This window comes from Rhododendron vialii, chromosome 10a, assembly GCF_030253575.1.
Source record: "Rhododendron vialii isolate Sample 1 chromosome 10a, ASM3025357v1".
Taxonomy (NCBI): Eukaryota; Viridiplantae; Streptophyta; class Magnoliopsida; order Ericales; family Ericaceae; genus Rhododendron; species Rhododendron vialii.
Genome location: NC_080566.1, coordinates 4,685,604 through 4,712,062, shown reverse-complemented (window position 1 = coordinate 4,712,062; position 26,459 = coordinate 4,685,604). Strand labels below are relative to the sequence as shown.

The window sequence follows — 26,459 nt, the reverse complement described above, 5'->3', positions numbered from 1 at the left end:
ATACATTCAATTTACTTGTTTCTAAATTTACCCAAAAAAAAATTTACTTGTTTCTAAACCAATGTCTTATGCTATATAGTCTAATGTACAGTAGCCAGATGACCACAACATAATCACGACGATCGATACCGTTCATTTTATTCTGGTTAGTATTTTAATCATTCTTGTAAATTTTTAGATCTATCGGGTTTTGAAAGCCCCTTCATCAAGACGCAAATTTATTATTAGAATGACATTTTTACGTCTAATCAAGTATGTAATGATAAGGGATTTACTTCATTCTTGACAGAAATTGTTTAATCTTTCTTATTTGTAAGATAGACAGTTTCCAATTTTAAAAAAATAGTTCAAGGGGCCCTTAAGTTGTACACTGTAGAACTTTAATGCCTCAGGAACCACCGAATGTTTTACAATCATATAGTTGCCGACATCTGATTATCACCAATTTTGGTGAGAATGATATAATTGATAAGACGTTAAATGCTAAAGGTTTAGATCAATCATTTAAAAAAATAGCTGACCACTACCTTATTGGTCTATTTGATTTTGAAATCCCCTTCATCGGGACATAGATTCTTTATTAGAATGGTATTTTACATCTGATCAAGTATGTAATGATAAGAAATTAAAAAAAAATCTAGTGAACCCGTGAAATTAATACATAGATATAGTATCTATTCCCTTCATCTCAATTTAAATGTCCCCTACGAATTTTTGTGCATTTTCACTTTAATTTGGTGTAAGAAAATAAAAATAATAATATTTCATAATATTTTTTGGGTTTGAAAATGAACGAAAATCTGTAGTAGACATTTAAATTGAGACGAAGGGAGTAGAAGAAATTAAAAATCACAAAAAGAAAATTATTAAAATACTATAACATAAAACGACGTCATTTCGAGAAGACCCAGTTTTTTTCGGTTCAAAATACTTAAAATGTTTCACCCTATTTGAATTTGATAAGCATGAAAGTTGTTAACCCTTTCTGTTATTGTTCAAACCCAATTTGAATTACCTCAATCACAATTATGAGTTAAAAGTTATGCCCAAAATACTAAATAAATTAACTCTGATTGTTGGTAATTCAAATTGGGTTTGAACAATAACATAAATTGGGTTTGAACAATAACATAAAGGGCTACAATTTTTATGTTTATCAAAATTGCTACTTTTAATATTTAAAGGTTCAAAATCACGTTCGATTCAACTTTAATTGCTATTTTAATGTTAAATATATACTATATATATTAGATATTCTAAAAATATAATGAAAAGTGTGTCTAGTGCAGTTGGTTGAAGCCTCGCGTGTAAAGGCTTGTGTAGTCGGATGTCTCGGGTTCGAAACCCAGGAGCCGCAAGAAAATTGAATTTTTTCATCAAGCAACCTTTCGGCGACGCAATAACTGGTGTCACCAATAGGCTACCTTTTGGCAACGCAAAACACGTCGGCAAAGGTGTAATACGTCTCCTACATCAACTATACTTTCGCTGACACAAAGCGCGTCGTCGAATCTACTGCCTTTTGGCAATAGAGGTGTTTACGTCGGCAAATACTATTGCCGACATAGCAACGGCGACGGCATGCCGACGCAAGAACTTGCGTCGCCAAAATCCTTTGCCGATGCAAATAAGCCTTTGCCGACATATTATTGTCCGTCGCCAGAACCGAATTTTGTTGTAGTGAAATACAAAAGACAGATAATTAATCAAAAATTATAACACGATGAATAAAAATACAATTATTCTACCTCCACACCCAAACACATATCTATTTACACACTCTCACTCACAGTAAAGGGTGGAGCCCCACACATTACACACCCCACCTCTATTGTGAGTAGGAGTGTGTAAATGAATGTGTAAGTAAATGTAGAGTTAGAATTTTAGATAAAAAAATGATAAAAATATCAAAATCGCAAATAAAAAAGAAAAAGAATTCAAATCTTATGCGCCAATTTTAGAGAGTGAAGACTGTGTGCAGTAGAGAGAAGTCTGTGTCAGTAACTATTACGCCTCAACCGGTGGGGGACTTCCGTTAGAGAATACTGTTGAGAGTTATTAATGTGGCAGAAATAATGACAGCAAGTCGATATGGCAGGTTTTGATTGGTATGAGACAATGCCTGTCAAAAATGACGTGTTGCCATGGGGCAACGAATAATTTCTCGTGTGATTGTCCACCCTGACTACTACTCAATAATTACTGAAACGACGAGCCTTTGTACGGTGAGTCAAGTGGACCAACCAAGACAGTGGAACCTACCTCGTTGGGAGTGAGGCCCACGACCGAGACACTTGCTCGTCCACTCACCATACGACGCCAACCTTTGATGTGCACCACGACAACTCCCCACAACTCATTAAACCTGCACAGACACAAAACAGCACACGACACACAAGCCCACTTTCCTCCTCTACGGTTTTCTGTCTCTCACCTAAATAACCGACTCAGATTGCATGTATCTCGATTAGTTTTGAAATTATCAACCGGGCAAACACTCCTCTGACCTTGAGGTTCGAAACATTTAGCCTCCGTAAAATTCAAATAAACAATCTTGCGGACGTGAAATACAAATATTTAATTTGTTTTCTCGTATTCACTTGGCCAAATATCTTGGAGTTTTCAATTTTTTTTTTATTCTCTCACTCTTCTCAAGGAGTATATATGCGAGGTCTCACCATCTCTCTCAGTTATTCATCAATCCTCCTTCTCACTCTAAAGTTCTTCATCACGGTTCCTATCCCATGGTTCCTCTCTTCCTACCATATCCACCATGCCATCCATTCTCTCTAGGTACGTACCATACTAGCTAGACTCTGCACGCCACATATTTCAACTCCTCTTTCTCAAATTCTGTATGAAAAATGATTTTTTTTCATAATCTTATTTATTGTAAATGCACATTATTATATTTCATTTGTCATAAGTTTAATCACGGTTGCCCAACTTTTTGGTGGCTTAAGGCGAATTTTTAAAAAGAGACCCTAAATAATTTTTTTATTAAAAAAATTAAACTTACACTCCGTATAAAGCCTATCAAGTACTATAAAAATAATTAAGACCTTATGACTCTAAAACTTTTTTCCGGACCTAAAAAAGCTGCCCTTAAACTTTAGTTGAGGATTGACCTTATGAATAGTTGTCAATCACTTAAAAAAGTCAAATTTTGGGGTCGGACTCAAAAAATCGGTCCAAAAAAAATATTCCCTCTGTCCCTTTTTAAGTGTCCTGCTTCGTAACTTCAACTTATTAAAAAGACATCATCATTATACCTTTTACATCAACTTTTTTCTCCACTTTCCCTACTTACCCATCATCATTACACTTTTACTCACTAACTTTTCAAAATAGAATATACTTTTAGGAGCAAAATGAAAAATTCACCAATTTTTACCCACTAACTTTACAAAATGGACAGTTATTAAGGGACAGCCTAAAATGAAATACTGGACTCTAAAATAGGGACGGAGGGAATATTGAAGTGCGAAAACCAATACCCGTAACAAGTATTGAATTATTCAATCAGTCCAACAAAAGTCTCACCTATTGGTATGAATTATACTGTTGGCACCTGCAGGTGGTTCGGAATATTCCGGCGACGAATTTCATCCCCAGACCGAAACGACGGCACCGACGCCTCCGCGGAGAGCCCAATTTCCTATTCCGTCGAATGCTACGCCTGTACACAAGTAGGCGTCCCGGTTTTCCACTCCACTAGCTGCGACCGGGCCCACCAACCCGAATGGGAGGCCTCCGCCGGCTCATCGCTAATCCCGATAAAGAACCGGCCCGGAAGGAAACCCAGCCGGACCGCCGGGGCCCAGAAAGCGTCAGGTCCTTTCGGGTCGGTGTTGGACCCGCGCAGCAAACGGGTCCAGAGGTGGAACCGCGTGTTCCTGCTGGCGCGCGGCATGGCGCTGGCTGTCGACCCGCTGTTCTTCTACGCTCTCTCCATCGGCCGCGGCGGCGCGCCCTGCCTGTACATGGACGGCGGGCTGGCGGCGGTGGTGACGGTGATCCGCACGTGCGCGGACGCGGTGCACCTGTGCCACCTGTGGCTGCAGTTCAGGCTGGCGTACGTGTCGAGGGAGTCGCTGGTGGTGGGGTGCGGGAAGCTCGTGTGGGATGCGCGCGCGGTGGCGTCGCACTACGTCAGGTCGCTCAAGGGGTTCTGGTTCGACGTCTTCGTCATACTGCCGGTTCCTCAGGTCAGTCCCAAATAGAGATGGAAATTACGGTTTTCAACTTCATTGTACGAAAAGGGTAGTTTTGTCATTTCAGTTTCAGCGCTAAATAGTTAATGGGTCATTTGGGTAATTTTTTTTTGATATGCTAAACTATAGTTAATGGGTCATTTGGAGTATTCACTTTTTTTTTTTTTTTTTTTTTACGATTGTTAATTTTGTGCCAAATTTTTATGTATTATTGATTATCTTGATGAAAGAAATCAAAAAAGCAAAAAATTGCAACTATTACGCAAGTATTTTTAAAATATTCAAAAACATTACAACTTATAGTTTAGCGGAAACATGGCCTAATTAAGTAGCGAGAATATTAGAGTATTTCTTTCTTTTCTTATACTCCGTACTAGATATATTTTTATGTGTAAGAAGGAAAATGGAGTATACATAGTGCGAGCCACGGAATCTTTCAAATTGTCATGCGCTTCCGCTCTTAATCGTCGCTCTCGCGAATTTTAGTATCTTCAAATGTGTATCAAAGACGTTTTGAATAGGCAGGGGTATCAAAGACAAATTTTAGTAGTAATACTTTAGGGAGGCTGATAAAATCCTTGTTTTAAAGATTTTTCTTCTTAGTTAAGAAGGGGTTCAGAGAGGCTTATGTGAATGCTCTTAATGACATACTACTAAATTAAAACTCAACTTATAAATTACCGATCCAAACTCACTTGTTTGTTTTGACACCCCCTTCTTCAATCTAAATACGATTAATTTGATTTGATATATAGTTATTACGAACATGCAATTTCACTAGATGTGAAGATTATATAATTAAAAAATAAAACACTCACATATGACAAACACTCATAATAACGAGTAAAATTAAGGCCCATTCACACTGCATAAAATATATGTGCCATTCTAATTGAGACTCTCATGAGTGGACGGCGGGATTCACAGACGGTGTTGAGCTAAAATTTATGTTGCTGCAGCTTCAGACCTTCAAATTTTTTTAAATTTCAAGGGCCCCTTTTGCTTTTTTTACCCTTTTGTAATAGTCCAACAAAAGAGTATCATTTTTAATTTTCGCTTTAAACCTTTGAAAAGTTAAGGCCGGCTCTGACAGGATTTGAACTTCAAAATTAGTCTAAATGTGCGTAAACTGGTCCGAACGTTACGCTTGAGTTATCAAAAACATACTCCAGTTATAATGATGAGTTGGTGACGATTTTTATGTGGTGATATCACCATTGTCCGGCATTATTGCATGTGATACAGTTTACGGCCTGTTAGGCGAACTTCCCCACCCCCCGCCGCTCGCTTACGCCAAAGGATCTTATATTCCTTTTTTGGTTAAGATTTGTTGATCTGACACTTTGCAAGAGTAATTATTCAATTCCTTGGATACCGTCATGTGATATCTCAGGCCCTTTCTCCATCACACATGTAATGGAATCCGAACGTATTGTGGAGAAGGAGCTTGGGCCACCACGTGGCCAGTGGTGCCGCAAGGGCAAATGAATAATTTTTTTGCCAAGTATAGGTTGAAAGTCATTAGGTAACATCGTGATTTATATCACGTACTTAAAGTTTCACATGAAATGAATGATAAATGATTGTTTGACAGTTATTTATACAATGGGTTTGACTGTTATTTACATACTCAATTTTCTAAAAGTTGCTAGATGCTAGTTGGGCGGGAAAGAACCGCCCTAAGCGCCTAGGCAGGGTTTAGGTGCCAAATAGTCGGCTGTCTAACCTAGGAATTGGACCACTGCCTACGCCGATTAGCGCATAGGCGGCCGACTTTTAGAACACTGTATAATATACGAGGGTGCTGCTGTGGAAGTTTTCTTCACTGAATATTTCAACCACTTCAAACTCGTATTTCAGAGTTGTGTTAACAAATTACCTTGGGCTTCATTTTTTTTTTTTTTTTTGGCACAGGCTGTGTTTTGGTTAGTGGTGCCGAGGCTGATACGAGAAGAGAAGATAAAGCTGATAATGACGATACTTCTGCTGATATTCTTGTTCCAATTCCTCCCTAAAGTTTACCACAGCATTTGTTTGATGAGGAGAATGGCCAAAGTCACTGGCTACGTTTTTGGCAGTATTTGGTGGGGTTTTGGCCTTAACCTCATTGCTTACTTCATTGCCTCTCATGTGAGCTTCTTATCCATCTCCCAAACTTTCGTTCTCCATATACGGCATTTAAACGCTCACCAACTGTTGGCAGATGCAGGATTCTTGTAGTGGGGGACCAAATTATGGATTCGGGAACCCTGAAATGAGTAAAGTCACTACAGGATTGTAGTGAGCATTTTAACCATCTATTTCAGCAATCAACAGTCCGGATTAAATTTTCTCTTTCATGGAAGAGTTTTTTTTTATTTTATAATCCGGACCGTTGGAAATACTTTTGGACGGCTGAAATTGTTCATTACAATCCTATAGTGACTTTGCTCTCCGGATCCCCAAATCATATGTATATGTATGCGGGGCGGTTCCGGAGACACCCAAAAAAACACCTAAAAAAACACCTCATAGTTCCCGATCAAATTTTGATGATCCGAGCCGCTCAATGTGATCAGAACGTGATTCTAAAGGTATCTGCGAGAAATCAGCAAAAAAAATGACCAGAAATGGCTTGATCCGAATAGTTTCAAACAGTTTTTTATTGAACGGTTCAAATAAAAACTGCTCAAATTAAGCCTTTTCCGGTCATTTTTTTTGCTAATTTCTCGCAAGCACCTTTAAAGTCACATTCTGCACACATTGAACGGTTCGGATCATAAAAATTCGATCGAAAACTATGAGATTGAGATTTTGGGTGTTTTTTTAGGTGTTTTTTTGGGTGTCCCTTGAACCGTCCCGATATGTATATTAACAACAAAATATTATATATATCTATATAACCAATTTGTTTGCTCATTAAAGGAAATTCTCCCTTTTTATTGACTACAAGTTTCTGGGTTGAAAAGTGTTTAAATTTTCACAAATACCCTCTTGGTTTTTGTTAAACTTAGATTTGAGGCCCCAACAGGTCATTTAACAGGTTATCATGATTTGAAATGTTATACTCAAGAATCAACTTTCAAATTTCTAGACCAAATTTCAACACAATTTATCGATGAAGTCACATAATTTGGCAAATGAGCAATCAATCAATTTCACCTTATAAAACTCCCAGGTTGCTGGAGGATGTTGGTACGTACTCGCGATTCAACGCGTAGCGTCATGCCTAAGGCAGCAATGCGATCAGAAAACGTTGTGCAAGCTCTCGTTGTCGTGCTCGGAGGAAATTTGTTACCAGTTTTTGTCGCCGGCGCAGACATTGGGAAATCCGTGTGGCGGTAACGTGACAACGGTGATCAGAAAGCCAATGTGCTTAGACGAGAACGGGCCCTTTCGATACGGCATCTACAAATGGGCTCTTCCAGTCATTTCCAGCAACTCCCTAGCTGTCAAGGTTCTTTTTCCCATTTTTTGGGGTTTAATGACCCTCAGGTAATTCTTTATGTTCTACTCCGTCTCTTTGAGTAATAGACATGACCTAGACAACTCCCAGATCGAATCTAAGCGCATAAAAATCGCATACGAATCTGAAACATCTATTGCTCGGTTAAGATTCGAGCTATCGATTGCCGAGATAAGCGGCCCGATCGGCCGCTCCGCCTCGTAGGAGATTGATATCCCAAACTTTTTGCAAAAGCACGATTTAGTTGGTAAATTAGTCCAAGCCCAATAAATTTTCCTAGGAAAATCATGAGAGATTATTCAGTGCCCTAGGGGCAAAGACGCATGGTGCCCCAAACCCCTATTTCCACCACACATTCATGCGCACTCCACGCACTTTGTCATGAGGATCAAAGACAATTTATGCATTCGATTTTTTTTCCATCTTAACTTCGCTTAAATAGATGATTTATAGTGTTTATATTAGTCCTTTGGCTAATAGAGTTCTTGAACACCATGCTTAAGTATTTTGGTATATGGTTTGCAGCACTTTTGGCAATGATCTTGAGCCCACAAGTCACTGGCTAGAAGTTATATTCAGCATATGCATTGTCCTCAGTGGCCTAATGCTATTCACCCTATTGATTGGAAATATTCAGGTACCCTTTTTTCCCTTCACCTTTGCAGGCTAAGATTTTATTTTTCCTAACTTGCTTAGGTATATGAAAAATGGACCAGAATTGAGGAGTGAATTGATCAATTGGATTTGTGAAGGTATTTTTGCACGCGGTCATGGCGAAGAAGAGGAAAATGCAGCTGAGATGCCGCGATATGGAGTGGTGGATGAGGCGGAGACAGCTGCCGTCTCAGTTGAGGCAAAGAGTCCGCCACTTTGAGAGGCAGAGATGGACAGCGATGGGAGGAGAAGATGAGATGGAGCTGATTAAAGACTTGCCGGAAGGGCTCCGGCGTGACATTAAGCGGTACCTTTGCCTAGACTTGATAAGAAAGGTAAATAGCAAAAACAATCATCTTACTATGCTTGGGAAGTTTGTCCAAAAGAGCACAACTGTTATACCATAGGTTTAAGGTTGCTTATCTAAACTCTAAAGTCTCTTTCTGTCTTTCATATCTTGTCCTGCAGTAAGCGTGACTTGTAGACTTTATCAGTGAAAGTCAGTATTATTAGAGTAGTTAAATTAACACCTCTGAAGAAAGAGTTGAACGTATTATTTTTAATTTGATCGACTACTTTTTCGTGTTTCGGTATGTTTAGGTACCTATCTTCCAGAGTTTGGACGATCTTATCCTCGACAACATTTGCGACCGCGTGAAGCCTCTTGTATTCTCTAAAGATGAAAAGGTATGAATTTTGCAGATATTACAACCAGTGTAATCCTATGCAAATATAACTTATGTTTAGAAATTCGGGCAGTATTAAGTTTGAAATGATAAGACTGTAATCGGATCGGACACTTAAGATCTGTTAGTAATCGTGAGAACAGATGATTCACGATTACAACAATGTCACCGTCACATCATTCTGCATAGATTTTCTTCCTAAATTTGGATGCGAGTTTCGGTAACATGTTCTTTGTTGAGCACAGATCATTAGAGAAGGCGACCCAGTCCAGAGAATTGTGTTCATAGTCCGTGGAAGAGTTAAAAGCAGCCAAATGCTAAGCAAAGGCATGGAAGCCACAAGCATGCTAGAGCCCGGAGGATTTCTAGGTGATGAGTTACTCTCGTGGTGCCTCCGCCGTCCATTCCATGAACGGCTTCCGGCTTCATCGGCGACATTCACCGTCCTCGAATCAACAGAGGCGTTTGGGCTTGATGCAAACAACCTCCGGTATATCACCGACCACTTCCGATACAAATTCGCCAACGAGAGGCTCAAGCGAACGGCGAGATACTATTCCTCCAATTGGAGGACTTGGGCGGCCGTAAATATACAACTTGGCTGGCGTCGGTACGTGGTGAGGACTAAGGGTCCGGTGAATCACGCGGCGGAGAATGGTGGTGGTGGTGAGCGGCGGCTCCGGCGATATGCTGCTGTGTTTATGTCACTCAGGCCGCATGATCACCTTGAATAAGAGCTAGTTAGTAATTGGGTATTTCCTTTCTTTGTATTTCATTTTTTTGTAATTTGAACCCGTTTCTTGGGGCGACTAAATAAGCGACGCAGTCGTCAATTCTTCACCAAATCTCTCTCTCTCTCTCTCTCTCTCTCTCTCTCTCTCTCCCCAACCCAGACCACCATGCATGGCTAGATTGCAAAATATGCAACAAGTAACCTTTGATGGATTACCTTCACCATGCACGGATCATCGACTAGATCGCAAAATATGCAACAAGTAACCTTTGATGGATTACCTTCACCAAAATTACATCTCATTACACTATCACAGAAGATTGCTAATATTGTGAACAAAGAATTTTTACAAGCCAGTTTCTCTCTCTAATCTCTTCTTCAATGGCAAGGTTTTCCAAAAGTCTAGCCAAAGTTACTACTTTCGGAGTGGAAAATAACCAATTGCACATTCAGAAATACAACACTCCATTTGCATTATGAACCAACAGTACTCAATTGGATTGCACAAAAAATTCCTGGTCCGTTGAATGGACAACACAAAATTGTGCAGTTCACCGGCTGCATCCATCACCTTCCACATCCATAGCCAAGTCAAATCCACTGTCAAAAAAAAAAAAAAAAAACTAGCAACATTCATGGAAGGATAGTCGGATCAATAACATGCCACCGCATAGTGCGTATCCGGTTGATAAGGAAGTTGCATTGTATTGTGCCTAAAAGTTTTTTGCTATGCTTCAAGCAATTCTAAACGTCCGTATGCTTCAATCTTATTAAAAGCTGTCTCCGGCCAATGAGAAGCTGGAAAACCCATTTGCAAACAATGCCTTACAAGACATAAACACGATGGAAGCATTGGGATACCTTTATTTAGTCAATAACCCCTTCTTGAAAACGTGTATTTTCTCAGGTATCCTCTCCCAAAACTAATTGCTCCCCCTACTTGAAAACATGCATTTTCTCTTGTATCCCAAAATCAACTCCATTTTGTCGCAGGGATGGGTGCCAACCTCTTTGGGACGTATCTCTTCTGTTGTGATGCTGTTTTTTTGTTCCATTCTCTTGTATCTTCTTTCTTTTATAGTAACAAATTTTTCTTTGTTGTTTTTCAAAAAAAAAAAAAAAAGTGAATTTTCTTGGAATAAGCTCAAGAAAATGCACGTATTTTAAAAAAAAAAACTAATGAAGGGAATGGAGGAAATATATATATATATATATCATAAAGGAAGAATCAATGGATTTTCCTGACAATTTTGACAAAGGAACTGATAGCAGTACCTGTATGATCTCCAAAAGACACTGCTTGGAACGATCTTCCGTCCACAGAGTTAAATAGTTACAGTCTCTATCAAAGCTTTGGCAAGGGCTTGGGTACCTTCCTCTTTGCGTACTCATGAACAATGCTAATTGCGCTTTGGCTGTGACGCAGAGAGAACTCCGCCAGTAGGATTTGGCTCTCCTCCATCGATAGATCACCATGATGACCCTGTAACATGAACCGTGGAATATAGTTTTCTCTCGATACATGAACTGTTGAAGTGCAACCCAAGGAAAATAATGAAGAAAACTGGAATATGCATCCAATTTGAGAATCAAAGAAATGAGATTCTATCAAACTACCATTGCATCCAAAAATAATTTCTGCAATTAACAAAATCGAACTGTGTTCCCATAGGTTTTGTATAAGCAAATTTTACATACAGGTATGAAGTTGTTCACTTTACAAACCTCAAATCCCTTAGCTTTCCCACAATAACAATACAGCACTTAAAAGAGAAAGCAAGTTTATAAGCAAATGAAGATACATTAATGAACACTAAAGTTACGACTTGTGCCATATATGTATAAGAGACACAAGCAACATAAATCAGCTACCAACAACTGCCACTGACATAAGTGACATTAGAAACTCTGCAGCAAGTTCAATGGAAACAAGTGGCTCCCTACCCCCAGGCTCGAATTTCCAGCATCATATTATTGTACTGTTAAGTCCTTGCTCTCACTCGTCTACCCTATGGGTTTCATCAAAATCAACTCTGAAACAATGGTCTTGTGAAGACCCTCCAAAAAGCTGGGGATCCCAGTTTCGATTGTACCATCTTGGTGGGCTTGGGAAGCGACAGGTGAACCTTCTTCGCAAAATTAGAAACTGAAGGTCTGAAATTTTCACATACAGCCAATGGGAGACTAAATTCTGGTACCCTATATCAACCCTCAATCTTGCACATACAGATTAAATGCCACTTCTAAAACATAATAAACTAGGAGAATCTCAATTACCCTGAAAGCCAAAGGGTTTTTTGCTTGAAAGCTCGTGATCTCGAAACATTAATCTATGATTAAACAAAATCATTAGGCTTAGCAGTGGATTTATAGCTCTCGACCTCTCTCATAGGTCTAAGTTTCAAGTGAACACTTGCAAGCAACAGGAGATACAATGAAGTGAACGAACGTCGCTCACTTGCTTTAGGCGAAGGGAGTCCACCTTGAGCTCCTCATATGAGTTGGATCCTATGCCTTTAGCCCTGCGCATAGGATTTTAGTGAACACTAGTAAATAGAAAGCGTACTTTCTGAAATGGGTTTCAATTTTCTCACAAAGATTAAGACACTTTCAAAGTTAGATATAGCAGCTGAAAAACTGCCCTGAGACAAAAATAAGGCAGCAGATTCATAGTAAATTATAGATTTAGCTTTATGGAGCTACCCCGCAGTAGGTCCTTACATAGAGTATACTTCAAAGAGGCTAACGCTAAGCAGAAATGGTCATAGGAAATTTGTACCTTAAAGTTCATAAAACAACAATAAGAGAAGGTGAGTGATGTTGTGAGAATGAGATAACAGCAAACCAAAAACATAAATAAACTTTTAACAAGAAAACCAGCTTGTGTGAGAGCTTTGGAAGACTAGATGAAGTGCATCTTCTACAATTTTTATTGGGAGATAGATCCTATGCCCTTAGACCCCAATGACAATACTCCCACTACTCACTGGTGTTAATCAAATACTAAATGCCACAACCACCTAAACAGCCCCTGTCATCATCACTAGCAGCACACCAATGAACAACCGCCTATTTCTCTGATGAATATCTCCATATATAAGATCTCTCTCAGGTTATATCTCTCAATAGCTTAGAATAAAAGTAAGGCCAGGACAGCATTGGTAACCCGAAATTTAAATAGTCCATGAACAGCATAGGAAATGACCAGAGTCTGGGGCATTCATTGTTGTTCTTACCAAAAGAACGCTAAACGACTTTGGCTCTATGTTGACAGCACCTATCATACTACTACAGTAGGTAAAGTTTCATTCAGCAATGCAAGCGAAGGCCCCATAATTCAGTGAAAGGTACAGAGGATGTTGGTTTAATGCACTACTATTTTATTAGTATACTTATTGTAGTACTCCATCTGTCCCTTTTTAAGTGTCCACTACGGTTCTGTGTCATTTTCAATATACATATTTTTAACAATATACATTGAGAGTTATAAGCAATTGAAAATGGCACACAGAACCGTAGTGAACACTTAAAAAGGGACAGAGGGAGTAGTAAATTAGGTTTTCCCAAACCAAGACTTAATGAAAGAGACAAAAACAGCACAAAAAGAAAGTATGATACAACTTAGTTTTCTTACCAGGCGGTTTGTTCTGTCACAAACAGCATGGTGCATAAGAATCCCTGCTGCAACTGAAACATTGAAGGAATCCACCATCCCACTCATTGGAATACTACAACGCATATCTGATAACTCCAAAGCCTTGTCACTTATCCCCCTACAATTTGGAAACCACTAATATCACCTAAGAACTACCAATTTAGAAACCCATGCATAGAAGATTATGAATGCACAGCTAAACAATAAAATTTCCAGTAACATAACGAAAAACAAACAAGGTCAATAAACAGGAAAATTTCTGCAATAAAAAACAAGAACACTTGCAACCTACTTTGTAGTAGGCTTCTGCATGTGGATTACAAATGACGGATAAAGCACCACATGCATGTATGGCAGAACTGTGGGTATATGATATATCCCGCAACCGGATGCAGCTTCTCCAAGACCCCGCCGGTGACAATCTTCAGGAGTAGTAAGGCCTCCTCCACAATAGTCACCTCTAGGAGGAGCAAGGCCTCCTCTGAGGAGCAGGTCTCCTCCACAATAGCCACCTCCAGGAGGAGTAAAGCCTCCTCCACAAAGTTCACCTCCAGGAGGAGTAGGCCTCCTCCACAAGATCCACCTCCAAGAGGAGCGAGGCCTCCTCCACAATGCTCACTTCCAGGAGGAGCAAGGCCTCCTCCACAATACTAACTTCCAGGAAGAGCAAGCCCTCCTCCACGATCCTCACCTCCAAGAGAAGCAAGGCTTCCTCCATGATACTCACCTCCGGCAGAGCAAGGCTTCCTTCACGAACCTTGCCTGTGCCAAAGTGAAGCTTCCTCCACAAGTTATACGTTCCGCTCAGGAGGAGACTTCCTCCACGAATCTTACGTCCGCCGAAGCAAGCTTCCTCCACAAACTCCACATCTGGAGGAGCAAGGCCTCCTCCATGAACTCCCCACCCATGGAGGAGTGAGGTCACCTACGGGCACCTCACCTCCTACTTAACACTTCGAAGACTCCGGAATACTCAAAGGCGACTCTATACACCATCCTAGGCCGGGACCAGGGCCTAGGTACCTTGCTCGGGACCTAAGGAGGAATGTGGTTTGGAGGCTAGAGCAAGGGGTTTGTCAAGGAGGACAAGCTTGCCTCCGGCGAGCTCTAACTTGACCGGTCTTAGAGAGAAAGGGGGCATTGCATCTCGGAAGAAGTATCATACCTACCGCCTGGCGCCTCAGAACCCGTATCATACCTCGCCTAACTCGGCAGATGATACGGGTCTCCATGTATCACTGAAATAGCCTCTGTTGGTTCCTTGATTACAAGCTCCAAGGCCTAACTTGGGACTAAAAGAGGAAAGCATGTCAACCTCTACTCTGCCCACCAATGGGGAGAAGCCTCACACATGGCTCTCTCTCATCTCCAAGGCTCATATATAAGAAGGATTGACACTATAGTAAAGACAAGCATTCAATACACACCTACTCTTTACTGCCATCCCTCTCTCTCTCTAAGTCCGGCCCGAGCTCTCTCCTCCTCCACCTCCACCTCCGGTGGTCTCGAGCACCATTTTAGCAACCGCCATATACCCGGAGGGCGACCTCAGGTACTCTTCCCACTCCTACCTCCCACAAGAACTAAATTTAAAGCTTGCCACATGCTATTTCCCTACAGTGGCTGATCTGAAACATGCCTCCATCTCAGCAGCAAAATGAAAAACGATTGACCACAAGTAAAAAAGATAAGTAGGGTTGCAATCCAATTGACTTGTTCATCCACAATTCGAGCTCAGTTTGAAACCATCAAGGAGCCTCCCACTCAAACTAACATATTATACACTTAACAAGCTCCTGAATTATGCTGTATACGTAAGTTTTCTTACATGGTTTATACTACCATCTGTTGGCTCTTATTGTCCAAGAATTTTTAAACTATATAGTCACTTGTGGTAATTAAGCTTTTTCGACAAGCATGTACCAAACCAAGGAAACCCAACTGCCCCACTCCCTTTTCTCTCTTTCGTCTTCTTCCCCGATGCTTCTATTTATCTCCCTATTGCACTATTTATTACGATCTACCCATATTGACCATATTCCCCATCTTGAACTAAGAGGAGTGATCAGTGATGGATCATTGGTTTGAACAAGAATGTTTTGCACCGAATTCAACTGGGTAGGTTGGATCCTCGGAGTTGAAGGACAACCTCTAGAGTATTCTTTATTCTTTTCGCATTTATATTTTCATTATTTTTGGTACAAGTATTGTCATCTTTCAAATCTTATTTCATCTCGTTTCTTAGCTTTTGGAGGAAACTAACACCTTATTCGTCAAATCTACGTCTATAAGCAAGAAATTCCATAATCAATTAAACCCACTGTATATGTCATACATGAGCCAAAACCGTTAAGCTTGCCAAACTTTACACTCAGACTCCAGCCTCTTAAGCACAATCTGAGCTCGAACACCTTAGTTTGCTCCATTTGATTTGTTTGCACGTAGTGCATGTTGATACTTGATACCATGTGATATATTAATTCAGTAACCGTCCCAATAACATATCTTGCTCTTTCACTAAACCAACGAAACGGTGAAGATTTAAAGGAAATAGTAATAAATTACAACTTTAGCAAAAACCATGTCAATTGATGCAATATCCATCCTAAAAGGAATGCCTTGACTATCTTGGGGTCAAGTAAATTAACTCATTCATATCCTACAATTTATCATTCTTTATGACCTCCAACCTTGAATTTTAAATCTAGTTGACAGACAATGAGATATATAAAATAAGTACCTATTTTCGTTTCCAACAACTATTGCTGTGGGGCATGACCAATCCATATCATACACTGAAACCTTCAAAAGAATAAATAGTCAGTAGCATACATATTGTTAAAACTGTTACAACCCTAAAATGCGACAAAAACAAATTAAACCACTACAGAAAACAGCTATATGTCAGAAACTATGAAGTTTAGGATCAGCACTCAACTCAAGAAGACTGAAAAATACAGTTGCTATTAAATTCTCCACAACTCTAATCCTTTTTGAAGAAATTTTCCGTATATGTGTAAAGCTGATCCGTACCGCATCCATTCCAAGGTGTGTTGTAGCGATGCGGTAACCACGGGATTTCAAAACCTTAAAGCAATCCTGGGTAGAGTTCCAAAGTTCAACATCTAACCATTTCTCAGCTCCCATGCTGACATTGCGATTTTCTCTGTACCTGCAACAAGGATGTGGATGATATCATACATGAACTAAAGTACGTCAAAGGACCTCATATATAAGACGTTTTAACCGAGACCCACCAATGAGCTTCTAAACTGTTTGCATCCTAAAGATTTAGGCTTGAAGAACCAATTAGTAGACAGCAACATACTCAATGTGTACAACAATGTTAGCCCATTTAGAAAGTTCAACTTTTTAAGGGGCACGGCGGCACGCATGAAAGGCACTAAAATTCAAATAAAAATATAGATTTCCCACATTACCTCATCATCCCCACTTTTAATGGTGTTCATAATGATTAGTACATTGCAAGGGACGTTTTCAAAAACAAAAAGTTTTATGCTCTTACTTTCCAAAGTGGGCATGCATTTTGGGACATCCCAAATTGAAAAGATAGACAACCCAACTGGGATGAAGGGAGAACATCAGGCATACTGTAGAAGCCCACAAAAATGCCAACATGTGCTGACAATATGAATCTCTTTATGTTGTGTTGAAAATAATTGGTTCCAATGCATTTTCACCTATCAGGTTCAATAGGCATGTTGCTTTAGTTGGCAAACATCACACAACTTGGGGAGAAAACATGAATATTTTTATGTTGTGTTGAAAATAATTTGTTCGAATGCATATTTAACTATCAGGTTCAATAGGCATGTTGCTTTAGTCGGCAAACATCACACAACTTGGGGAGAAAAAATTTCACTTTATCTGCTTGTATGAGATTCCGATGATCCTATAGCATCGCAGCAGTTCTTGCTACCAATTTCTTAAACATCTCTATTGCAAATAGCATATTTGAAACTTCAAGTACAAGATAAAATAGGTACTATCAATTATTGAATAAAACTATGTATAATCCAATCCTCCCTAATCAATTAACACAAAGAACCACCCAAACGTTTGCCATTGAAAAAATTGGGCAAGCAAAACGGAGGCATTTTCACCTCAAACCATGATGCACCTTTTGGAGTTGTTGAGATTAATCACGTGAACGGATTGAAGCCCGAGTGCGTCTGCTGACCGAAATGCAGCCGAAACATTCCCAAAATCAGACAAACCTTCAACCACCAAACAGATTGAATAGCTCCGTTTCTTTGCCACATTTCTAAATCTTTCCTTCCTTGCCTCCATTATATGAGGATCCATGGCTTCCAACACTTCACTACTACTCAAAACTGTACCCCCCGCCTTAAACTCATCGAGATATGGAAACCAACACTTCGTTTGAGCAAAGAGGCTGCTGTTGTAAACTTCAGGTCTGCGTTCCATTTTCATCAATCTCAATACATCATCCCTGTTGGATAGCATTTCTTCCACGGCATCTTTCGATGAGTTCTCTAGTGGTTCAAGAGTTAAGTTTGGTGTCACTATTTCGTCTGAGAAATCACTTGTTTCAACTGGAAGAGCTGTATCAACGCAACCGAAACATCTGCGTTTGCAAGTTTTGAATTGTATAAACCCTGGCCATAACCGATGTAAGTTACTCATTACAGCCACAGAGGAAATATCTAGCGATGAAGTTCACATTCAATTCCACACCTTCTGTTTCTAATTAACAAATCTCTACTACCCAAATTCTAGGACAATTTTAATGAACAAGTCCGAAATTTTGTTTGCAGGATGGTAACTATCTTTTCTTTTCTTTTTTAAACTTATACCAAATTGAATTTTTCTCAAATCAAGAGACTCAAATTTTTCAAGACAATTCTCCTCCCCATCCCAAATCTTCAACCATGCCATAAAAATTGAAGCTTTTCTACTCAAATTTGTGCTTAGATTTGGGTTTTACCATTGGAGTTTTTTAAACTAATAAATGAACCTTCTACTCAATTTGTACGAGTAGGCGGGAGATGCTCAAAACACAAAAAAAGAACAAAGTAGGAGGAAAATGAAGATGCATAGGAACAAAACGAGAGAGAGGGAGTAATTTTACCTCTATTTCGAGAGAGGTTAGAGGAGGAGAAGAAATTGGAAGAACAAATTGCAGGGATTGAGCAGGGGTATCGATTAGAGACCGAAGAGAATCTCCGCGAGATGTTGTTTCGTAGATTGCAGTCAAGACAAGAGAACGATGAACGGGCTAGGGTTTTGCAGGCGCTCATTGCGTTGAGGGAAAAAGATGACGCTGAGGAAGAAGAAGAGGATGATACAGCTACCAACACAAAAATAGTTACACGGTGGCCAAGAAGAGCAAAACGTCGCCGTTTCCTTTTGTCCAGCCAACTGGCTTTTTGTTTGGGCCCGGCAAAATACAACTGCGAATTTACTACATGTAGCCAATTCATAAAAGGGAATTCAAAAATTTTCTTTTATGAATTAACTACATGTAGTAAATTCGCAGTTATATTTAGCAGCACCCTTTTGTTTTCTTGTTATTCAGACTCTTTTGAGTCAAATTTTACGGATTATTAGCTCGTCTCGGTTGACAGGAGGAATTGAAAAAATAAAACATTATTACTGACAAACTAATTTTTTTACAAAACCTAGATTATTGCAAAAAATATTTGGTAGCGGTTATAATTTTTTATTTCTCTAATTGAGACGAATGAATAATTTAGAAATAAAACTAACAAAAATGGAAAAAAAAAAAGAATAAAGACAACAGCAAAAAAGAAGAATGGCTTCTTTTGAAAAACTTCATTTCACATAACGAGCATGCGTGCATAAAAATGAGCGTGAAGCAATCTTTCAAAAAATTCTCAAACGATTATTAAAATTTGAAAAAGTGAGAATTGAAAGTACAAGCGAATTGTATGGGAATTACGTGACCTAGTACCAACCTACTTCATTCAAATTGCTTGTAACAACAAGTATATGGAATTCATGCAAATTGAACTGAGAGTATTTGCTATTGTCTCTGCCAAAGCCAATTTAATGAAAAAGAGATCTTCCATGGAAACCCAATAAAATGCCTTCATAAAATTATACTACTTGAAAAGTGAAAGCACACATGAAAGCAAGAAATGGCCAAAGAAAAGAAGGCACCAATACAAATTTCAAACTAAATTATGCTTTTAACTTTATTTTTCTTACCCGAATTCGATCTAACTTGTTTATCATAACTTCTGCTTCTCGGTATTGGAAAAACAACATAAAAATTTTGTTAATCAATGAGTTCTTAAGTAATATTGGCTTCAACCTCTAGCACCCATTTAAGAAATAACAGCCAAATTTGTGTGCTTCAATTCATCAATGAATTCCGTGAAAGCTTTTTGAGAGCTGCCACTTTGATCCCACGCCTTCCGAGCCTCTTCCCCGATCCCCCTACCTCTCCTCCTCAACTTCTCGTCTCTCATCATCTCTCTAACCTTGTCTCCAACCTCTTCTCCTCTCACTAACCTCTCCCCACCCCATCCCCACTCCCTTGCCCACATCCCCAACCCCGCCGTCTCCACCACCTCCGCATTCACCTTCTGGTCACCGTGTATCGGCCAAGCCAGCATCGGCACCCCGTGCCAAGCCGCCTCCATCACCGAGTTCCACCCGCAGTGGCTCACAAACCCTCCGATCGACGGGTGTGATAGAATCTCCTCTTGCTCCACCCACCCTTTCACCGCAACTCCCCTGCTTTTCGTTCTCTCCGTGAACCCTTCGCCTAGTAACTCTTCTATCTCCACTTTATCTTCCTTGTCAACTTTGCTTCCTTTTAAAAACCCAAAAGAAAGCACACCCACTTCTCTCCAGCCCATTTCCAATCTCTCTTATCTGTTCCTTTGACATGGCCGTTCTACTTCCGAAACTGACATAAACCACAGATCCATCACTTTGGCCGTCCAACCATACCAAATAATCACTACCCTTCTCCGATTTTCCGCCATTTTCGACGTTAAAAGGCTCAAGTGGGCCATTGGAATAACATGTGGTAGTTTCATAGTACTTAATACTCTCCCATTGTTGAGTGCTATAATTGTCTCCATTTCAAATTCCTCAAATGTGTTTAGAAACATTCCTTTGGCTTTGGGGAGAGATTGAACATTCGATAACGCAAACGACGTGAAGAAATGATTTGGGTTGAAGAAAGGTGGAGGCAAGCTTGATTTAGGCAGTGGGGGTAAATCTGGGATAGAAACTCAAATGTATGTGTGTCCCCATGCACACACCCCACGTAGACATATAACACCACCTCATGCATCCACCTTTCCTTGTTCCAATTCTTATCTCTTTAAGTCTTAACCTTTACCACATGTAAGACAAACTCCCTCCTCCAAAGATATGCAAGGAAACATAAATATCCCTTACACACACCACATGACCCCACGTGCACAAATCCACATGACCAAAATCTGTCTTTTGTGTAATTTTAGACATTTTCTTCTCTAATCTCTCTTAACTTACCATTTTCTTTGTACTTGTAAATGCATTCAAAGCACCACCAAAAACCCACCATTTGCATAAATAATCATAGTATTCAAAATTCGGGTATTACATGGGCACTGCTCCTATTTTTAAACAATGAAAAAAATAATTTTATTGTCGGAGCCTATGTAAACGGGGAAATGAGAGTCCAAAACTTATTCTCTGCTGCGCATAGGTAAACGACAACCATAGGATCTCGCATCTTACGGGATATCTTTTCCAATCTAAAGTTGAACGATTTTAAGAACACCGAATGAAACAGATTAATCTGGACTGGTTACGAGTACTATGAACCCTACGACCGTACCTCCTTTTAATTATCTGAAAAGAACAATCAATTTTTTAGGTTTTAGTTAATCTCAATCGAAATGACAAAGGGGTGGCTACCTAAGAGCCACCCCTTCAATGTTTCAGTTGCAAGCGAAGGTCCCATAATTCAGTGAAAGGTACATAGGATGTTGGTTTAATGCACTACGACTTTATTAGTATATTACTGTACTACTGTAGTATTCCCTCTGTTCCTTTTTAAGTGTCTAATACAATTCTGCATGTCATTTTCAATATACATATTTTTAACAATATACATTGAAAATTACAAGCAATTGAAAACGGCAAGAAAAACAAACAAGGTCAATAAACAGGAAAATTTCTGCAATAAAAAACAAGAACACATGCAACCTACTTTATAGTAGGCTTCTGCATGTGGATTACAAATGACGGATAAAGCACCACATGCATGTATGGCAGAACTAAATTTAAAGCTTGCCACGTGCTATTTCCCTACAGTGGCGGATCTGAAACATGCCTCCATCTGAGCAGCAAAATGAAAAACGATTGACCACAAGTAAAAAAGATAAGTAGGGTTGCAATCCAATCGACTTGTTCATCCACAATTTGAGCTCAGTTTGAAACCATCAATGAGCCTCTCCCACTCAAACTAACATATTATAAATTTAACAAGCTCCTAAACTCCCGATGTAGGAGCCAGCCCAACTGACGCAGGCCCAAGAGCCCTGCCGCAGATCGCAGCACTACGGAAAGAGTGTTCACTGAGCCTTTCCATAGTCAGCAATTGCTTAGGTGAGTTGGTAAGTGAAATTACCCTATTGCATAGTTTTAAATATAGGCCGGTTCGTACCGGGATTTGAGGGTTCCGATTCGGATATAGGCTGGTATAACGGGGAGACTGTAAATCGCAGGTGAACTGGTTGATTTCCGATATGTATCGGTCTGTAACAGATTTTTCGGACTGGTTCGGGGAAAACGCTTTGAAGGGAAAAAAATTCGGGAAAAAGGAAAAAAACGCTTTGAAGGAAGGAAATTTTTTTTAGCAAAATGTGGGCATCGCAGTGCGTGAGGCTCAAATCCCTGTTAACTAGTTTCCGAATCAGCTTTCCAAATTGCCGTCCTGAACGCGCGAGATCTCTCCTTGAGTCCTCATTCACAAACACACTAAAGTGCAAATTCATTTAAAGTAGATAGAAGTTTTGTAACTTGCCAATGGGGGACTAGAGAAAAACACCATGTTTTACAAATACACATGTTGCAATATTATTCTCATATTTGTAAAATCTTATTGACTTACGGGTTTTGATAAATTATCGGCTATTCACTACAAGAAAAAACACCATTCCCGACTAACAGTTTAGTCGGCAAAAGGTAGGAATTTAGTCGGCAATAGTCATTCCCGACTAAAAAATTTAGTCGGCAATTTAGTCGGGGTATTGCGGTCGGCAAAGGTAAACACCGACTAAAACACATTTAGTCGGAAAATTGTTGTTTTTGCCGACTAATTATTTAGTCGGCCAATATGAATTATTTTCGACAAAGTATTTAGTCGGAAAAATTATTTAGTCGGAAAATATTTGATAAATTACCGACTAATTATTTAGTCGGCAAATATTTGATAAATTACCGACTAATTATTTAGTCGGTAAATATTTAATAAATTCGGCAAATATTGCATAAATTACCGACTAATTATTTAGTCGGAAAATGTTATATAAATTACCGACTAAATATTTAGTCGGCAAATGTTTAATAAATCACGAAAAATATTTGACAAATTACCGACTAATTATTTAGTTAGAAAATGATATATAAATTGCCGACTAATTATTTAGTCGGCAAATGTTTAATAAATCACTGAAAATATTTGACAAATTACCGACTAATTATTTAGTCGGAAAATGTGTAATAAATTGCCGACTAATTATTTAGTCGGGAAATGTAACATTTGTTTTAAATATAATATTACAAATTTTAAAATTAATTCTAAAATCTGCTGAGATTTTTTTTTGGTGATTCACAATAAATTAAATTGAACATCTATTCACCAATATACTGTAATCAAGTATTGAAATTCAAGAACAATTCATTCATAATTTCCATAAATAAAAGGTGTTCACAAAATACTTAACATATGGTATCCGAATTCGCAAAAGTACAAAATAACGAAAAATCGTACCACAAAAGTGCTACCATCAAACATATCATATCCATGCCCTAGAGCGCAAAATAATACAAAAGTTCAACAAAACTAAATTACGGTAGAATCCATGGTAAAAATCCAACTTTTTCATATATATAGTCCTTAACGAGATGCCAGATACTCCAATATCTGTGGAAAGAACAAAACACAATAATTAGACCCAAAATCGAGATCTTTCTTCTAATAGCTATTAGCTGAAAATAATTTAAAAGCAAAAACAAAAAAATTCATTCATCCCAAAATCAGTAAGAAAGTCTCAGAAAATTAATTACCCAGAAGGCAAAAACTTCCAAATTTTACACATGAAATAGTTTACACTTAGAACACCTGGTCGTCCATGGCCTCTGGAATCAACATGATAATGCAAGTAAATAAGCCAACTCGCAACAATTTAGCATTCAGACCATGATGGAAAACCGAGGAGTAGAATTTGTTACTGGTAACTTGATTCCCGCAAAATAGGAACTGAAATTAGAATTGCAAGTCTTTTCAGACCACGTGATCTCAATCAAAAACACATCTTCACTCATTCCAGTATAAGTTGGAATGTTGAGACATAACTAATAGAATGCTTAGCTTTAAGTATAACAAACTTTAGCATCTCAAGTACCTCACAGTCAACCATCTTTGGAATACAAATTATAATCCAAGGCATGTACCATTAGCTAGTCATGAACTCATGATTATGAGCAACAAGCCAAAAAGAAAGAGCGCCAAGCTGATGTGAATACTGGTAATCACCAGCCTATAGGCAGTGTGACATGTTCATAAAACCAGCCCAAAAAGGAATGCACCTAATAAAAAAAAACAGAATGAGTTGTTCCTCTTCCATTAGCATATCAGTGCTAATATAGGATTTAATGAGTGGAAGACAGAATTATTGCTAAAGGAAAATTGTAAAACAACTACAGTTCTTGGCTCTGTGTATGCTACAATGACACTAAGCTTGCATTGCATAGTCTCACTGCCTGGTTGGAGACTTTTCCACACATGCAGCACAAGATGGAACCATGTCACAAGAGTCCAATAATGCTTAGCTTAGCATACACGAGCACGCAAACAAACTACTACTACTACTACTACTACTCCGTAGATTTGCCTTGCTTCTCGTCCAAAAAAAGAAAAAGAAAAAGAAGAAGAATGGGAGTGAATTGATAAAGGGAGTATCACTTCTCTCGCTTTGTGAAATTTACTACTCCAATCATTAATGCCCATGATTATTTACTTACCAGCTACACCAGTAAACATAAAAAGGGATAAGAAAGAGCTAAGAAAAATGGGAGAAGCAGTCAATACTACCGAGAAAACAGAGCAAGAGAGATGCTGCTCTCTGGAAAGCAGGGGAAAAAGAAACGTGAAATGACGAATTTTTATCATCAACATGCCGACCATGTAATTTTCTGGTAATTTTACACCAGATGCCTCTGTGTGTGTAGCTTATGCTGTAAAAATTTCAGAATTTTCTGATAAGTGTGGAAAAAGATAAAAATCATAAACCGAGCTGCTGTCAGATTCGCATATGTGCTGACAGCACAGACACATCTTGAAGAAACGGTCATATCTTCTAGCTCGGGTATCGGTTTTACAAACCGTTCCTTGATTCTAAAACTAGACTTACATACCTTTCTGAATATGTAAGGTTTGTGCCTTAGTTCCTTTTAGGAAAAATCAGTTTTTGTTCCGAAGTTGATGGTTTGGTAATTCTGGAATTCTGGGCAGCTTTTGGAGTTGTGTTTTTCATCAAATTTATCATAGTTGATTGTGTTACTGACTATGGGTTCACATGAGTCTTAAACATTGATCAATTGGTAATGTTTTGGTGTTGGAATCATTGGAAAATATTGAGTAGGTGATTTTTAATGAGCTTTCGACCGCAGCCTGTTCTGCTAGAAACTGTGATTTCTGCTTTAATTGTGTAACTTCTGTTGAGCGTATTTTGTCATTTGGACTCTGATTAGGGCAAATTTAATTGTGCCCGGTGATTGGCTTTTATGCTTTAAGTTATTGGCTTTGTGCCCGGTGATTGGTTTAATGCCAAAAGGCTTTTATGCTTTAAATTATTGGTTGTGTACCCGATGTTGCTTTTAATTGCTTGGTTTACTGGTTGACAAGTTGAGATTATCTTTTAGCTATACCTTTAACATGGAATTGCATCCATGTCTCATAAACACTTCCGGATTCCATTTTAGAATCTAGTTTTGCAGGCGTTTTAAATATCCACTGCTGATCGTCGTGTGGACACCCTCGCTTAGGGTAGCGCTTTGGGGAGGTTGGACTAGTTTTGGCAAAATATTGTAGATAGAGATGTAGTTGCAGCCTATGTTAATATCTAGTTTATTGTATAATTGATATTTTTTCTTGAGACTTCCGCTATGTTTGTAGGAACGATATGTTTTGCGTTATCAATAAAATGACTGTTGATTAACTTAATTTCTAGAACTTCAATCTTAGGGTTGGATTGGTAGTTGATGTTGCACCCTCACATCGGTTTGGGCTCATTTGAGTGCTGGCCGGGGTGGGGTGTGACACTTATTAAAACGTCTCTCTCGTTTGGTAACTTCAAATACTTTCTTCTTTTTTATCAGCAAAAAAAATTATTAACCAAAGGAAATGAGTCAAGTAGAATGATTAAAAGGACCATGCGAGTGGAGGACTACGTTGGCACATATGTCAAGGACATTCAGAAGCCTCTTATAATCTCAAAGGAAGAAGGATAGCAAGATACCAACCTAAAACCTAAAAAGGAGCAAAAACATTCTTGTCCAAAACATAAAAACATAACAACTTACAATCCTAAAAACATGCCAGAGTCAACACTGAGATACAAAAGCATAAGTAATAGCAGCAGCTAGCTAAAAGGATGGCCTAAGCTTGCATGATTGTTAGCACTAGCATACAAGGATGGCCTAACAACAGAAGCAAAAAAAACATACGAGATCATTGCATTCAAGGTATTTCACTATCAGAGCTCTGGCCATCTGATTCTTCTTCTTGACTATTATTGCATAAACCATAATGGTTCTAGCTGGTTGTATTGTTATTGCA

The 26,459-nt window shown here is 38.9% G+C and overlaps 2 protein-coding genes and 1 pseudogene across 4 annotated transcripts; 1 reads left to right on the top strand and 2 right to left on the bottom strand.

Moving 5' to 3' along the window:
* Positions 1 to 2,640: 2,640 nt before the first annotated feature.
* On the top strand, positions 2,641 to 9,844 carry LOC131302264 (cyclic nucleotide-gated ion channel 2-like). Its single transcript, XM_058328806.1, has 8 exons — positions 2,641 to 2,793; positions 3,578 to 4,208; positions 6,129 to 6,344; positions 7,372 to 7,688; positions 8,185 to 8,296; positions 8,412 to 8,648; positions 8,914 to 9,000; positions 9,245 to 9,844. The coding sequence occupies exons 1-8, from the start codon at positions 2,774 to 2,776 to the stop codon at positions 9,731 to 9,733; spliced, it is 2,109 nt and encodes a 702-aa protein (XP_058184789.1). The 5' UTR covers positions 2,641 to 2,773; the 3' UTR covers positions 9,734 to 9,844.
* A 170-nt stretch (positions 9,845 to 10,014) lies between these two features.
* On the bottom strand, positions 10,015 to 18,740 carry LOC131302297 (uncharacterized). Of its 3 annotated transcripts, none has more exons than XM_058328853.1 (7): positions 18,501 to 18,737; positions 17,529 to 18,027; positions 16,421 to 16,559; positions 16,128 to 16,189; positions 13,367 to 13,505; positions 11,008 to 11,215; positions 10,015 to 10,332 (listed from the first exon to the last, which is right to left on the bottom strand). In XM_058328853.1, exons 1-6 carry the CDS (start codon positions 18,667 to 18,669, stop codon positions 11,078 to 11,080), a joined length of 1,146 nt encoding a protein of 381 aa, XP_058184836.1. In that variant the 5' UTR covers positions 18,670 to 18,737; the 3' UTR covers positions 10,015 to 10,332; positions 11,008 to 11,077. The 3 variants fall into 3 exon arrangements, with proteins under 3 accessions (XP_058184836.1, XP_058184838.1, XP_058184837.1); XM_058328855.1 differs by having other exon boundaries at positions 17,529 to 17,996; positions 18,501 to 18,645; XM_058328854.1 differs by lacking the exon at positions 10,015 to 10,332 and adding an exon at positions 12,191 to 12,254 and having other exon boundaries at positions 11,128 to 11,215; positions 18,501 to 18,740.
* A 277-nt stretch (positions 18,741 to 19,017) lies between these two features.
* LOC131302766 (UDP-glycosyltransferase 13-like) lies at positions 19,018 to 20,954 on the bottom strand (annotated as a pseudogene).
* Between the last annotated feature and the right edge of the window lie 5,505 nt (positions 20,955 to 26,459).

Bases quoted from the DNA above. Each gene is read 5' to 3' on its own strand.
- LOC131302297 (XM_058328853.1), bottom strand. From the start codon at position 18,669: ATGAGCGCCTGCAAAACCCTAGCCCGTTCATCGTTCTCTTGTCTTGAC. The intron at 16,560-17,528 runs GTGCATCATGGT...TCCTTGTTGCAG, and splicing joins AATCTCAACAACTCCAAAAG to GTACAGAGAAAATCGCAATG. The intron at 13,506-16,127 runs GTACTTATTTTA...TCCAAATTGTAG, and splicing joins GTTGTTGGAAACGAAAATAG to GGGGATAAGTGACAAGGCTT.
- LOC131302264 (XM_058328806.1), top strand. From the start codon at position 2,774: ATGCCATCCATTCTCTCTAG. The intron at 6,345-7,371 runs GTGAGCTTCTTA...TAAAACTCCCAG, and splicing joins CTTACTTCATTGCCTCTCAT to GTTGCTGGAGGATGTTGGTA. The intron at 8,297-8,411 runs GTACCCTTTTTT...GGATTTGTGAAG, and splicing joins TATTGATTGGAAATATTCAG to GTATTTTTGCACGCGGTCAT.